The sequence below is a fragment of the Anomaloglossus baeobatrachus genome, chromosome 4 (genome assembly GCF_048569485.1).
Source record: "Anomaloglossus baeobatrachus isolate aAnoBae1 chromosome 4, aAnoBae1.hap1, whole genome shotgun sequence".
NCBI lineage: Eukaryota > Metazoa > Chordata > Amphibia > Anura > Aromobatidae > Anomaloglossus > Anomaloglossus baeobatrachus.
In genome coordinates, this window is record NC_134356.1 from 124,225,511 (window position 1) to 124,240,232 (window position 14,722).

General features: G+C 37.8%; 1 protein-coding gene across 1 annotated transcript in view; it reads right to left on the minus strand.

Moving 5' to 3' along the window:
• Positions 1-602: 602 nt before the first annotated feature.
• LOC142301297 (exocyst complex component 1-like) overlaps positions 603-14,722 on the minus strand; it is a 47,990-nt gene continuing 33,870 nt past the window's right edge. The window contains exon 3 of the mRNA XM_075342322.1: positions 603-860. Coding sequence (XP_075198437.1) covers positions 603-860 — 258 coding nt within the window. The remainder of the gene's footprint in view (positions 861-14,722) is intronic.

Here is a 14,722-nt window from a genome sequence, read left to right on the forward strand (position 1 = left end):
CAGTACAACCATTTCTCAAAACTAATTGATAACATGACTATAGTGTGGCCTTACTTAAAGAGGACTTGTCATCAGGCTCATTTTTGCTGTTGCCTTATTCTTGCTGCTCCCTTGAGTATTCAGGTTTTTCCTTAAAATCTTCCATACGGTTCCAAAGATGTGATTTTTTTTTTAGTGCTAATTTTTATGGTTTTTACAAGGGGGTGTGGCTTATAGGGTAATGCAGAGCAACCTAAATACACGCCCCTAGAGAATTCCAGAAACTGGAATACCCCTTTAACACAATAAAAGCCACTGATTTTTTTTTTTTAGGTATTGAGTTAGACTTTTCTGTATCAGGATATCTTTCTGCATAGTGGTATCTTTGTCATGTGTAAGAAATTTAACTTCTTTATAAGCTGGGGTTTAATAATCACATTATATGACTGACAGTCCTAGTATGGGCTTGCTCACATTTTAAGAAAAATCAGGAAATCTCAAAGGAGCCAGAAAGTGATACATTCCAGACTACACAAGCCCCAAGGATGAAATTTAATGATCCAAGGTTCATTGTACATAACATACTTTTATCTATAACCAATACTTTAGTGGATGACAGACCTTTAAAAACAGCTACACAGACAAGCACAAGTAAAAACCTCAAGGCAAATCCTCATGGATACAATAACATCATCAGGTACCAGGAAAGAGTGGCTTTTTCCTACAAAGTCGTGGTCAAAATGGATCCACTGTAGCTCATGTTGAAGATATTTGTGGTTCATCTTGCACAGACAACGGAGGAAGGCGTATTTAGATGCGGTGCTGTGGGCTTCCAAGTTAAAGATTTCAGTCTCAAAATGCAGACAGAATTCAGCATTGTCCTACAAGAAGAAAGCTTTGTTTTACTCTAAATGTCTAATATAAACAACACTCTATTTTAAAAAAAAGTCTGAATTTCTAGCAGTGCTTTGGAGCCACTTGAAAGGTAACAACTGCATTAATAACTTAAAGGATTGATACGTTATTACAGATTCACAGGAGAAAGGACAATTGGCTGATTGCTGGAGGTCCAACTGCTGGTGCTTCACTATCTTAAGAAAGGGCTCCAAAATACTGTAGAGGGGGGGCGTGGCCTAATGATGGACGACACAGGACGTATCTTTTAATTGCTGCTGTATCTCCAACCTCAAAAGCGACGTAGAAGAAGATAAAACTCATCCATTTCTGGTAAAAAAAGAAGTATAAAAGCTTCAGGAAGACATGAGGAGCCTTTAGAGACTAAATTTGACAGATTTCACATCAAAATAGTTGTAACCCAGGTCTCCTAAAGCTGTAAGTGGCGCATGGAGGTGCCTCTGTGACAGGACAATTATTCTACTACTAAACACCAGAGAAGATAATTTCTCACAAAATAATTTAATATTCTTTATCTGCTTTTATCAATAATCTAAATTATCTCACAATTAATGGATAATCTCCTCACACTGCTGAATAACATCCCTCTGAGAAGACAGCAAACTGCCTTTATGTAGTGAGGGAGCCATCTAGTTGTCATGGGGACACCTCAGAAAACATAAGTTACAGCTATTCAGGAAATTTACTTCAACTAAATTTGCCCTCAAAGGAGTAAGAAACATCCCCACGTACAATTTAAGATCTTTTTGGGGCAATTCTGACTTGGTACAAGAGAATTATTTAAAGCTGAAATTGACAGTGTTGAATTCCTGTCAGTGCTGCCTATGAACCCTGTTTAACTCTGATCTATGACAGGATAACTGCCCTGACAGAAAGCATTCTTGACAGCTTTTTGGAGAAATTGTTCTGATTAAAACGAACTACACTTGATAAGAAGAGACCCTAATAAATATATTAAGACCATAATTGATAATATCTGTGCAAATTCACAGGATAAATCGGCGGTTGAAATCAGTGGTGCAAACAACTGTAGCCAGCCTGACAGACTTATATGCAGTTTACATATCAGAGATCTTCTATAGCCTCAGTTGTGACACTTCTGACCGTAATACTAAAACCTGGTCTGACTTGTTTTGACACTTGGCAGAAAGAGAGCCCTTTACTGAATGATTCTAGGCATACCCTATGAAAAATTAAGCTGGTACAACGTAATTATTATTATTATTATTGTTATTATTATTGCCTGTGTAAACTGCATAGGTGAATACCAGTGCAACTTTAATATAAACCCTTGCATGTCAGTCACTTCTGAACATCTGACAGCCTAAACTAAGTGTGGTCCAACTAATCTCAATACTCAAGGGAGAGAGGACTCTCCCCTGCATAATTCCAGACATCGTTCAAGAAAAATAAAGCTGGCACAAAAAAGTTATTGAGACTAAAACATTGCGGGATTGCTGACAGTGGTAATGGATAGTAAAGCTCTCTAGACATCAAAGAGATATAATAGATTAGGCAAACTAGTTATACACCAAGTTTAAAAACTATAATTAATCCCTTAAGTGACCTACTATATAATATTAATATTCCTGAAACAAAATGTCTCAAAAAGATAACAGAAAAGGAAAAGAGGAAAATACTTCGACTACATCAACAAACACCAAAGAGGCACCAACTAACACAACAAATATTTCACCTGGGAATCCAAGCTCTGGAGCAATTCCCAAAATAATTAAAGACAAACGCCAACAAGGGAAGAAAAGAGGCTCAAGACAAAAAGAAAAGGATGCGTCAAAAAACAGAGATGCTGACTGGGATGCTTGGGCCATGGATTCAGATTCAGATTCTGGAAATGAACTTTCTTCTTCACTCAACAGTCCAGATAAACAAAGAGCACGCTTGGATGTCGAAAATAACCCACCTGATACCTCACCGATGGACTTAGGAGCTGTAAAAGAAAATGTTATTTTATCAAAAGATATATTCTCACTCCAAAAATTCATTTCGGACTCACTTTCTAATTTCAGAATGTCAATTCAGTCGGACTTAGATCAACGGTTCAACGAAATGAGATCAACTTTCAATTCTATGTCCACAAGAATTAAAAAAACAGAAACTGAAGTCGATTCATTGAAAAAAGATGCCAAAGTGGTCGCTATACAGCAATTGAAAATGAAAGAAGAAATCAGAATTTTGAAACAAAAACTAACTGACCAAGAAGACAGGAATCGCAGGAATAATTTTAAGGTTAGAGGCATTCCTGAAAATGTCAAAAATAACGAACTTTTGCAATATATCCAGAAACTACTGAAAACAACCTTGCCTAACATGTCAGAATTGGATTTGACTGTAGATAGGGTTCATAGGCTACCTAGACCAAAATTTATATCACAAGACACTCCGAGGGATACCATTCTCACGATACATTTCTATAAAACGAAAGAAAAACTATTTGAATACCTAAGACTTCACAAGAGTCTTCCTTCACCCTACAAGAATTTAAAGATTTTTTCGGATTTATCTAAAGAAACCATTCTACAGAGGAAAAGTCTCAATAGTATCACTCAACTACTTAGACAGAACAACATATCATATAGATGGGGATTTCCTACAAAGATCCTAATCCATCATCAAGGAAAGACTTTGTCTATCATCTCTGCGAAAGAAGGCGAGAAGATGCTGAAGGATCTTGGACTCGTTACAACTTGATTTATTATTTCTTCTCTAGGCTCATCAATTTAGTTGGACAATATTTATGGCCCACCACCTGAATTGGAAGAACACTTTATTATCACTGGATTTGGATATCCACTTATAAAAGAGGTTGGAGTAAGACATTGGCTGTTGAACTTTACTCCCATCAGGAGTGATTCTTGAAATGGGTTTCATTTCATTTCCATATCAAGATCCTCCAGGAAGACTTTGGGACTTATGTTATACAGTTATGTTTTTCTTGTTTGTATTACTTGTGTTTAACCTTTTTCTCTCCATACAGGAACAAAATAATAGTCAAGTTATATGTTTATACGAATCTAATCTTTGGTTACCCAACACAACATTCGGAATAACCACCTTTTTCAATACTATTGCTAATGACACTTAATCTCTTGACAAATAATGTCAGGAGACTAAACAGTCCAAGGAAGAGATTTGCGGTATGGAAATTCCTGAATGAATCAAAGGCGGATGTTGTAGGTCTCCAAGAGACAAAATTTAAAAAGTCCAAGTCCAAGTCCAAAGTCCTTCATTCAACCATAGACGTTTTCCCCACAAATATACTTCCTCAAATGAAAAAAAGGCTGGAGTGGCTATTCTAATTAGAGATTCTGTAACCTTTGAACTTATTACTAAGGTATCTGATAATGCAGGTAGGTATTGCATAATAGTGTGCAAAATCAACAACACAATATATACATTTGTTAATGTATATGCACCAAATAGAGGCCAGATACACTTCCTTAATAAGTTGATGACTATTGTCAGAGAAGTTCAGAAGGGGGATTTGATTCTTTTTGGTGATTTTAATATGGTACCAAATGGCATGCTAGATTCAACATCTAAAACAAGATATCTTTTACCTACATTAGATAATTGGCTTGAAGACGAAGAATTGTTTGATATGTTCAGGTGCTTAAATACGAGTTCAAGAGAGTATACGTATTATTCTGACTCCCATAAGACTTTTTCAAGAATAGACTTGGTTCTAACTACATTATTTACAATAAATAAATTTAAATCTGTAAGCATAGGTCAAAGAACCTGGTCTGATCATTCCCCTGTAAATTTTCAGATAGGTTCTGGAAAATTAGATAATAGTGATAGAATATGGAGGTGCAATTCGTATTTGCTTAGAAACCCAAAACATACTGCAGTAATTGAAGAAGCCCTTAAAAATTATTTCAAGGAAAATGACACAAGCGACATCTCAATTAGCTCTCTTTGGAACGCACATAAAGCGGTCATAAGAGGGATAATGATACAAATTAACAGTAAAGATAAAAAGCAAAAATTGAAGAAATTCAAAGAAATTTCAGACAAAATTAGGGAAGCTGAACACATACAAATAATAAACCCATCAGATGCAAATCACTCCCACATACTGAATCTGAGAATAGAACTAAATTCTTTACTAACCCAAGAGTACAACAAAGTGACGTTAATAAACAAAACAAATTTTTACCATTCTAATAATAGACCCACAAAATTAATGATGAAAAGAATTAGGCAACAAAGAGTTAAAAGTAGAATACCAGCAATTAAAAATAAAGACAGTATCCTTTGTAAACATCCTAAAGATATTGCAAATTCCTCCGCCAGATACTACCACGATTTATATAACTTGAAAGATAACGATAACCTAATACAACCCACTGAAAAATCAATAAAGGATTTTCTAGATAAAATTGACCTTCCCAAAATTTCAAATAATGATTTAAAATCTTTAAATAACCTATATACAAAAGGAGAAGTTTTATTAGTCATCAAACAGCTTAAATTAGAGAAATCACCAGGTCCCGACGGGCTAAATAATGAATATTATAAAACATTTGGAGATATATTATCCCCATATCTGACCAGATTAATTAACTACTTATCTACAGAAGGACATATCCCAAAAGAGATGCTTACAGCTAATATTACTATTATCCCAAAAAATAAAGGTGATCCTCTAGACATGTCAAATTATAGGCCGATATCCTTGATTGACACAGATATGAAGTTAATCTCTAAGCTTATTGCAAACCGGCTTCAGAAAATTCTCCCTAATTTGATCCACTTGGATCAGGTGGAGTTTATTAAAGACAGGCAGTCATCTGATGCGATGCATAGAATTTTGAACCTTGTGGATCTGGTTGAGAAAAATCAGGAGCCTTCTCTGCTCCTTTCATTGGATGTAGAGAAGGCTTTCGATAGGATCCATTGGGGTTACATGATAGCAACCTTGAAAAAAATTTGGATTTAATGGTCAGATATTAAAATTAATATTCGAAATTTATTCCCAACCCACTGCAAAAATCTACGTCAATAACTTCCTCTCTAGTAATTTTTCTATAAGCAATGGAACCAGACAGGGCTGCCCACTCTCTCCTTTATTATTTGCCTTAATGATGGAACCCCTAGCTGAAAAAATTAGAGTAAGAGAAAATATAAAAGGTATTTCCACAAATCACAAACAGTATAAAATCACACTATATGCTGACGATGTAATTCTTAGTATAACCGACCCACTAGAGTCACTTAGAAATACAATTAATATTCTGGATGATTTCTCAGCCGTATCATATTATAAAATCAATTATTCTAAGTCCCAAATTTTGGGTTATAACATAGACCTTGATTTAAAAGATTGTATTCAGAAGGAATTTGCCTTCAAGTGGGAAACTGAAAAATTTAAATATTTAGGGATATACATTACAAACCCAACCAAAAAAAAATTGTATTTATGAACATTACCCCATTATTAAACAACATCCAAAATGAATTGAAAAATTTAGAGATGACTGAAGTTTCATGGATGGGAAAGGTCATATCATATAAATCTATTATTTTGCCGAAAATTCTATACCTATTCCGATGTTTAACAACAACAATTCCTAAGCACTGGATCCAGAAACTACAATCTCAGTTATCACTATTCATCTGGCAAAATAAGAAACCTAGAATTTCCCAAAACATTTTATGTAAACATAAGAGGAATGGAGGCCTAGGTTTACCGAATATTTACGCTTATTATTTAACTAGTCTCATTAAACAGACCCAAAATAGTCTAATTACCGAATTTAAAAATAGTTGGGTACATATAGAAAAACATTATAATCGAAACTTTCCCAAATCAGATATCATTTTGGCCCAACTTTTAAACACACAAAAAACATTAACTAAATTTCAAACAAGTAAAGCAGAACTATGGGCATGGAAATCCCTATTAAAAACATTGATGAAAGATAATGTACCTTTGGAGGATATTAAATGTTGCCCAATTGAAACAATATAAAATATAGAAATGTGGCACTCCTTCTATAGTCGCTGGTGCTTAGATAGGGTCCCACCCCAGATCAAAAAATTGAAAAATCCAGCACTCAAAGCATTCAACTGAAATTGTTTTATATTTTATTCATTGATCTGTGTAATTATTAAAGACGTTTCGGTCATCCGACCTTCATCAGTTTACACTACAATAAAAAGATACATAAAAGATTTTTAAGTATACAGAAATAATGGCATTATACAATCATGGTAACAAAAAAGGGCAGAAATATTCACCACATTATAATGCATGAATCATGAACTATGATATACAAAAAATGTCAACAAAAAGACAAAAGTGAAGAATCTGTCAGTTGAGCCGCTTCACTAGCAGATATAATGTCCACCTAAAGATATAATTGAAATACAGATAAAATGTAGCATAATAGAACCATTATACAACAAAAGGGGAACCAAACAGAAAACCGGAAGTGACGTCACCGGCTGGCAATGTGTAAATCCTGATGGTTGGCAACTGTAGACATACACAGACAGCTACTCCTCACCGCGGAACGTCACTTCCGGTCCGCAAACCGGAAGTGACGATCCTGGTTGGCAATATGTAAACCAGATGATTGGCAAGCGCTAAAATTGCGCTGACTGGCAATGTCCCCTTATGCAATAACCATGAAATAAGGGTAATTAAGCCCAAAATAGTGTAATGAATAAGAGACTCTATGGGTAACATTATTTGAAGACAAATTACCTAAAAGGTCAAATAAAAGAAAAAATAGAAGAAATAAAATAAGAGGACTAAGGGAATGGTGTATTTATTCGAAATCAATTTAATAATTTTTTAATTATTTTTTAAATGTTTATCAACTATAATCAACCCTAGTAAAAAAAACAGGAAAAAAGAAAAAAAGAAAAGAGAAAAGCTAAGGGGAATGTACATTATAGTTGATAAAAAAATTTTTTTATATTTTTTTTATCCCCCCTCTTTCTTGTGTTTTTCTGGGGGCTTGACCAATGCTGCTCCGGTAACTAAAATACCTTGTATCAATCTTGAAGATGCATATATACCAAAATCTCTTTTCCTAATTGTAATTTCTTGTCCTGTGGTTTTTAGGAACCTGCCAAAAAATACCATTTTATGTCCTGAATCCATTGATTGGATCAGTTATCTTTTGGACGGGGTCCGTCCTTATTAACATCACCTAATCCAAGTAAAGAAGGAGACTCTACTTAAATATAAAACCCCCTTTCTTGGCACTTGAATTCCTTATATGGGATGTACATGACAAAGGATTTATGGCTATGAATTGATATATAGTAAAATCGTTAAAAAACTGATGTATACTCCATATACTATATCCCCCTTAGGGAATAAGCCTAACCGCTGTTTGTTTGAGTATATCTCCAAAGATATCCCTTATTGTTTGTGAATGAATGGTTGGGGGCGTGGTCGGAACGGAGATCACATGACCGCGGCCCTCTCCGTACGCTATTGGCCCGTATGCCGTTTGTGGTAAGCTGGGCTTGGAGGCAGGGCCAAGTGGCGATCATGTGACCGTGACGTACGTGACCTTGGCCCAGCATGCATCTGGCCAGGAACTGGCCTGAACATGTGATGGGGCCTCATGACGCGATGGTCACATGTCGGGCCAAGTGACGCGATATTATGACACGATGGTCATGTGACCAGGGTCACATGGGGCGCGATTTTCAAAACGAGGCCATTTGAGACCGGATAAAAATGCCGGCGGCCTAATAGTTCATGTGGACATAATAAGAAGCGCGTCCCCTAGACCTGGTGTGTATGGAACCACACATCTAGGATGTTTTAGACTACATGCTCTTCTGATAAGGTAATATCGCTTATGGGGACTTTAACAGTGGTGTCTTTTTCTTTGCTTGAGTACCGTTTTTATTGGTCACTAGCTTACTATACCTTTTACATACTGCAGCCTCCAAATGCCTCCAAATGGTAAATTCCCCTGATGAATCGATAAGAGGAAACGCGTTGGGAAGAGAATAAGGAGGGCTTTTGAGCATACTTTGGCTGTTTCATTGGGCTGAATTGATAATATATATCATGCCCTACTAAGGTAATATTTTCTTCTGTCGGAGCAGTTGGGTGAGATATGAGACCCTGCTCATGCTAGATGATAAAAAGCAACCTGAGGTAAAAAGACTGGGTATATTCATGCAAATACATTAACCCTTGATTATGAGGGTATTGGATATTTGACCTATCTTCTACCTGCTTGTGTCCGTTTTTCTGTGTGGTCACTGATTCACGGGTGATAATTTTTATAGACTTTGAGTCTTTTTAAGAAATAGAATTAAAAGTTAAATTTTAATATTACCAATTGCTGTATATCTATCTATCCCTGGTAATAAATAATACTATCCCTGCTATATATGGTATGGCGGGTTTCTTGACAACGGGACTTGATTTAAACAATTGGACATCTGAGGCAAGAGACGTCTTCTCAGAACGGGAATTTATTCAACCGAGCTGTACTCCAGCCTATAGCACTGTATTTAAGGAATTGACAAAAATTTATAAAGACCATATAAGTTCGTGGTGGGAAGTCCAGAGCTTAGAAAACTATATTAAGGCATCTATTGTACCCAGACATCTCCGCATAACTCTTACACCTGGCACAAGGTATAGGGAACAGGGTCTATCTGATAAGTGGGAAAAAGAAATTACAGCCAGTTCCTTGCGACTAATGCACCTCCTTTTAGAGGAGGAAAAAACTAGATTAGTGGTTTTATCAAAAAAACTAACTGACCAAATTGAGACAACAAAAAAGTTCTCATCAGAGGTGGATTTTAAATCCCGAGAGTCTACCCTACAAAATTCAGTCGAAAGGTTCCAATACCATCTTAAGGAGAGAAAACACCGCTACTTCGTTAGGGACCTCCAGGAATTTAAGGACCATAAGGCGTACCTTTTTCCTGCTAATAAGGTCTATATACCACCTCCAGAAACAGAACCCTCTTCAACTGACACAGAGGTGTCAGATAACGACACCAGGCCTAAGAGAGGTAAAAACAAGAATAAGAACTATAATCGTGGAGGTAGGGGAGGCCGACCATATACATCCCATTTTTTAGACCATCAACATTACCTTCGGAGCCGTCAGCAACCCTACAACCCGTCGCAGGGGGACTTTCCCAGGTAATAAATTTATCATCAAAAAATCTAGATTCAGCAGCTATGTGTGTTCTTAGTAAGGGCCTATCTTTCGTGCCTACATCGGGACTGAATATATTTGACACTATTAAGGACCTTCACCTGTTTGTGAGAAAATTAAAATGGAGGAAGCACTTCATTCATAATGAAAAGATGCAATGTAGGGAATTGGGTGTCTCGGAGGATCTTCTACCAGACATCCGCCTTCTGATGGGTATTTCAGAGGAAGACCCAAACCTTGTTGGTGAGGGTCCCTTCACTGATTTAAAACAGAGGAGTACCCGTTTACCTCCTCCTCAAAGTGATGTCTCTGCAATAGATGTCTTTTCTCGATTGGTGAGCGATGATATAGAAAATTTGGATAAAAAACAACAATACACCAATTATAATATCACGCAGGAAGAAATGAGAGCCCTCAATGAACTGCAACATGACCACGACATTGTCATAAAACCCTCTGATAAGGGAGGCAATGTCGTGGTCATGGATTGGTGTAAATATAGGGATATGTGTCGATCACTTCTGGATGACCCAGCGGGCTATACAAAATTAAAATCTGACCCTACAGTGTCATTTTTGGGACAACTGAAGATGATTCTTACAGATGGTCTCACTAACAACTATATCAGCAAAAATGAGTATGAATTTATGTTACCATCACATCCAATGACGGCTACTTTCTACTGCCTACCAAAAATCCATAAGGGTTTAATACCCTTGAAAGGCAGACCTATTGTGTCAGGAATAGGTGGTTTATGTCAAAATGTAGGTATCTATTTGGACGAACTGCTTACCCCCTTTGTAAAAGTTTTGTCGTCCTTTACTCGGGATACGACGGATCTTTTGAGGAAATTGGATGGTGTTGCTCTGGAGCCAGATGATATACTATGTAGTATTGACGTCGAGGCCCTTTATTCTTCAATAATTCATTCAGTAGGGCTACACGCGATTGAATATTTCTTAAAAATGCGTGGGCGTCAATTTCAGGGACATAACAACTTCCTCCTCCAAATTTTGGAATTTTGCCTGACAAAAAACTATTTTTTGTTTGATGGGCGGATCTATCACCAGCTCAGGGGTACTGCAATGGGGAGCCCTTGTGCTCCCTCGTATGCAAATTTACTCCTGGGCTGGTGGGAGGAGACCCTGGTCTTCGGTGATGGGGACCCCCCAGGTATCGAGAGAATAGTTTTTTGGTCAAGATACCTGGATGATATTTTTGTGATTTGGAGGGGTACCCATGAAGATTTCAAGAAATTTGTCGCACACCTGAATGATAATACCATCGGTCTCTTTTTTACAAGTGAGAGCAACACCACCCAGCTCCCCTTTTTGGACGTCCTAATCATGAGGGATGACTTGGGGAATCTATCTACAAGAACATATAGAAAGCCCACATCTACCAACTCACTTTTACGTTGGGAAAGCAGCCATCCACTCCCACAAAGGAGAGGTATTCCAAAAGGGCAATACTTCAGACTCATACGCAATTGCTCTACGGATCGTGAATTCCGAGAGCAGGCTGCAGATCTGAGAAAACGCTTTAGGGAGAGAGGATATCCAGACAAGATCCTAAAAACAGCTTATCAAGAAGCATGTAGAAAGGATAGAACAAGCCTTCTGGTCTCCTCCCCAAGACGATCTGAAGAAAACAAAATCAGATTCATTACTACATATAGCAATGGATCAAAAGCCCTATTCTCCATTCTGAGCAAGCATTGGTCGATCCTCCAGATGGACTCAGACATTGGGGACCTGGTGGGTGGACACCCTCAATGTACCTATCGGCGCAATAGATCACTACAGGACAGATTAGTCCACAGCCACTTTAACCCACCAAAAAGAACTACATGGTTGGAACGTGGAATAGTGGGTTCATTCAGATGCAGTGGTTGTGTCGCTTGCCCGGTTATAAAAACTGGAAAGGACTTTCTAAGTCACAATACTGGAAAAACATACTCAATCAGATCACTGATAAATTGCCGCACATCTGGGGTAATTTACAAAGCTACTTGCTCATGCTCGTTTGAATACGTAGGAAAGACGAAACGAGAACTACGGCGTAGAGTCGGAGAACATTTGCGAGATATAATCAATAAGCGAGATACCCCTTTGGCAAAACATATCAACCAGGTACATGGGGGGGATACAAGGGGTCTCACGTTTATGGGCATTGACTCAGTTGCTCCCCCCCTTCGGGGTGGCGATTGGGACAAGAGCCTCTTGCAGCGTGAGACCTTTTGGATCTACACCCTTAAGACCCAGGTCCCTATGGGATTAAATGAAATTCTTACTTTTAGTTGTTTTTTGTGAAGGGACAGTATAGGGCTAGATAGGGCGAGCCACCGTAGAGCGGGGGCGCCATGACGTGACGGATAGGGCGCCGACCTCCGCAGTTAGGTAGATCTCAGATGACAGCTGCTATCTAGGGTCATCTTGTTTTATATTTTTTTTATCCCCCCTCTTTCTTGTGTTTTTCTGGGGGCTTGACCAATGCTGCTCCGGTAACTAAAATACCTTGTATCAATCTTGAAGATGCATATATACCAAAATCTCTTTTCCTAATTGTAATTTCTTGTCCTGTGGTTTTTAGGAACCTGCCAAAAAATACCATTTTATGTCCTGAATCCATTGATTGGATCAGTTATCTTTTGGACGGGGTCCGTCCTTATTAACATCACCTAATCCAAGTAAAGAAGGAGACTCTACTTAAATATAAAACCCCCTTTCTTGGCACTTGAATTCCTTATATGGGATGTACATGACAAAGGATTTATGGCTATGAATTGATATATAGTAAAATCGTATTAAAAAACTGATGTATACTCCATATACTATATCCCCCTTAGGGAATAAGCCTAACCGCTGTTTGTTTGAGTATATCTCCAAAGATATCCCTTATTGTTTGTGAATGAATGGTTGGGGGCGTGGTCGGAACGGAGATCACATGACCGCGGCCCTCTCCGTACGCTATTGGCCCGTATGCCGTTTGTGGTAAGCTGGGCTTGGAGGCAGGGCCAAGTGGCGATCATGTGACCGTGACGTACGTGACCTTGGCCCAACATGCATCTGGCCAGGAACTGGCCTGAACATGTGATGGGGCCTCATGACGCGATGGTCACATGTCGGGCCAAGTGACGCGATATTATGACACGATGGTCATGTGACCAGGGTCACATGGGGCGCGATTTTCAAAACGAGGCCATTTGAGACCGGATAAAAATGCCGGCGGCCTAATAGTTCATGTGGACATAATAAGAAGCGCGGCCCCTAGACCTGGTGTGTATGGAACCACACATCTAGGATGTTTTAGACTACATGCTCTTCTGATAAGGTAATATCGCTTATGGGGACTTTAACAGTGGTGTCTTTTTCTTTGCTTGAGTACCGTTTTTATTGGTCACTAGCTTACTATACCTTTTACATACTGCAGCCTCCAAATGCCTCCAAATGGTAAATTCCCCTGATGAATCGATAAGAGGAAACGCGTTGGGAAGAGAATAAGGAGGGCTTTTGAGCATACTTTGGCTGTTTCATTGGGCTGAATTGATAATATATATCATGCCCTACTAAGGTAATATTTTCTTCTGTCGGAGCAGTTGGGTGAGATATGAGACCCTGCTCATGCTAGATGATAAAAAGCAACCTGAGGTAAAAAGACTGGGTATATTCATGCAAATACATTAACCCTTGATTATGAGGGTATTGGATATTTGACCTATCTTCTACCTGCTTGTGTCCGTTTTTCTGTGTGGTCACTGATTCACGGGTGATAATTTTTATAGACTTTGAGTCTTTTTAAGAAATAGAATTAAAAGTTAAATTTTAATATTACCAATTGCTGTATATCTATCTATCCCTGGTAATAAATAATAGTATTCCAGATGGTACTATACCCCTCTAAAGTTGTGCAAGTTTTCTGCTGAAAACTCACCACTATGTTGGAGAGGTTGCGGGTAAAAATGGATCCTTTATCCACATTTTCTGGGGATGTCCTTTACTTAAACCCTTATGGAAGAAAGTCAGAGACCTCTTAAAGCAATTGACTACAAAAGATATAAATCTTACTCCAGAATTGGTTATTCTTTCCATAGGGTTAGAAGAATATGAGAAAAAGTATAGATACATTGTCTGTCACATTTTCTTAGTTATTAAGAATTTATTAGCAGCCAACTGGAGAGAAGAAAGAATCCCATCTATTTCAGAAGTTACGGACAGGGTTTCAGCTTATAATTTATATGAGTATAATATTGCGTTAAAAGAAAAAAACTATCAAAGATATAAAATAAGATGGTCTCTTTGGTCCCAGAAATACATGCCAAACCTTGTTTTGAATTATTTCCTTGACATTATCTAAATAATATAAATGCAATATGTTATTTCCGAATGTGTTTATATACTGTGCTAAATGAATATGAGTTTATAATCTTGCTTGACTTTGAAACTTAACGAATTACCTCAACGTCTTCCTCCTTCCCTTTCTCCTCCCCCTTTATATTCCCTAACTCCTTCCATTCCCACTTCCCCTCCAATACCCCTTCCCATCCACTTTTAGCCTACTCTTTCTTCCCTTCCTCTTCCCCTTCTTTGTTATTTCAACAATATTTTTAAGAATGCATTTTAAATACTTCAATTACCCTCTTCCCTGTTATTGTA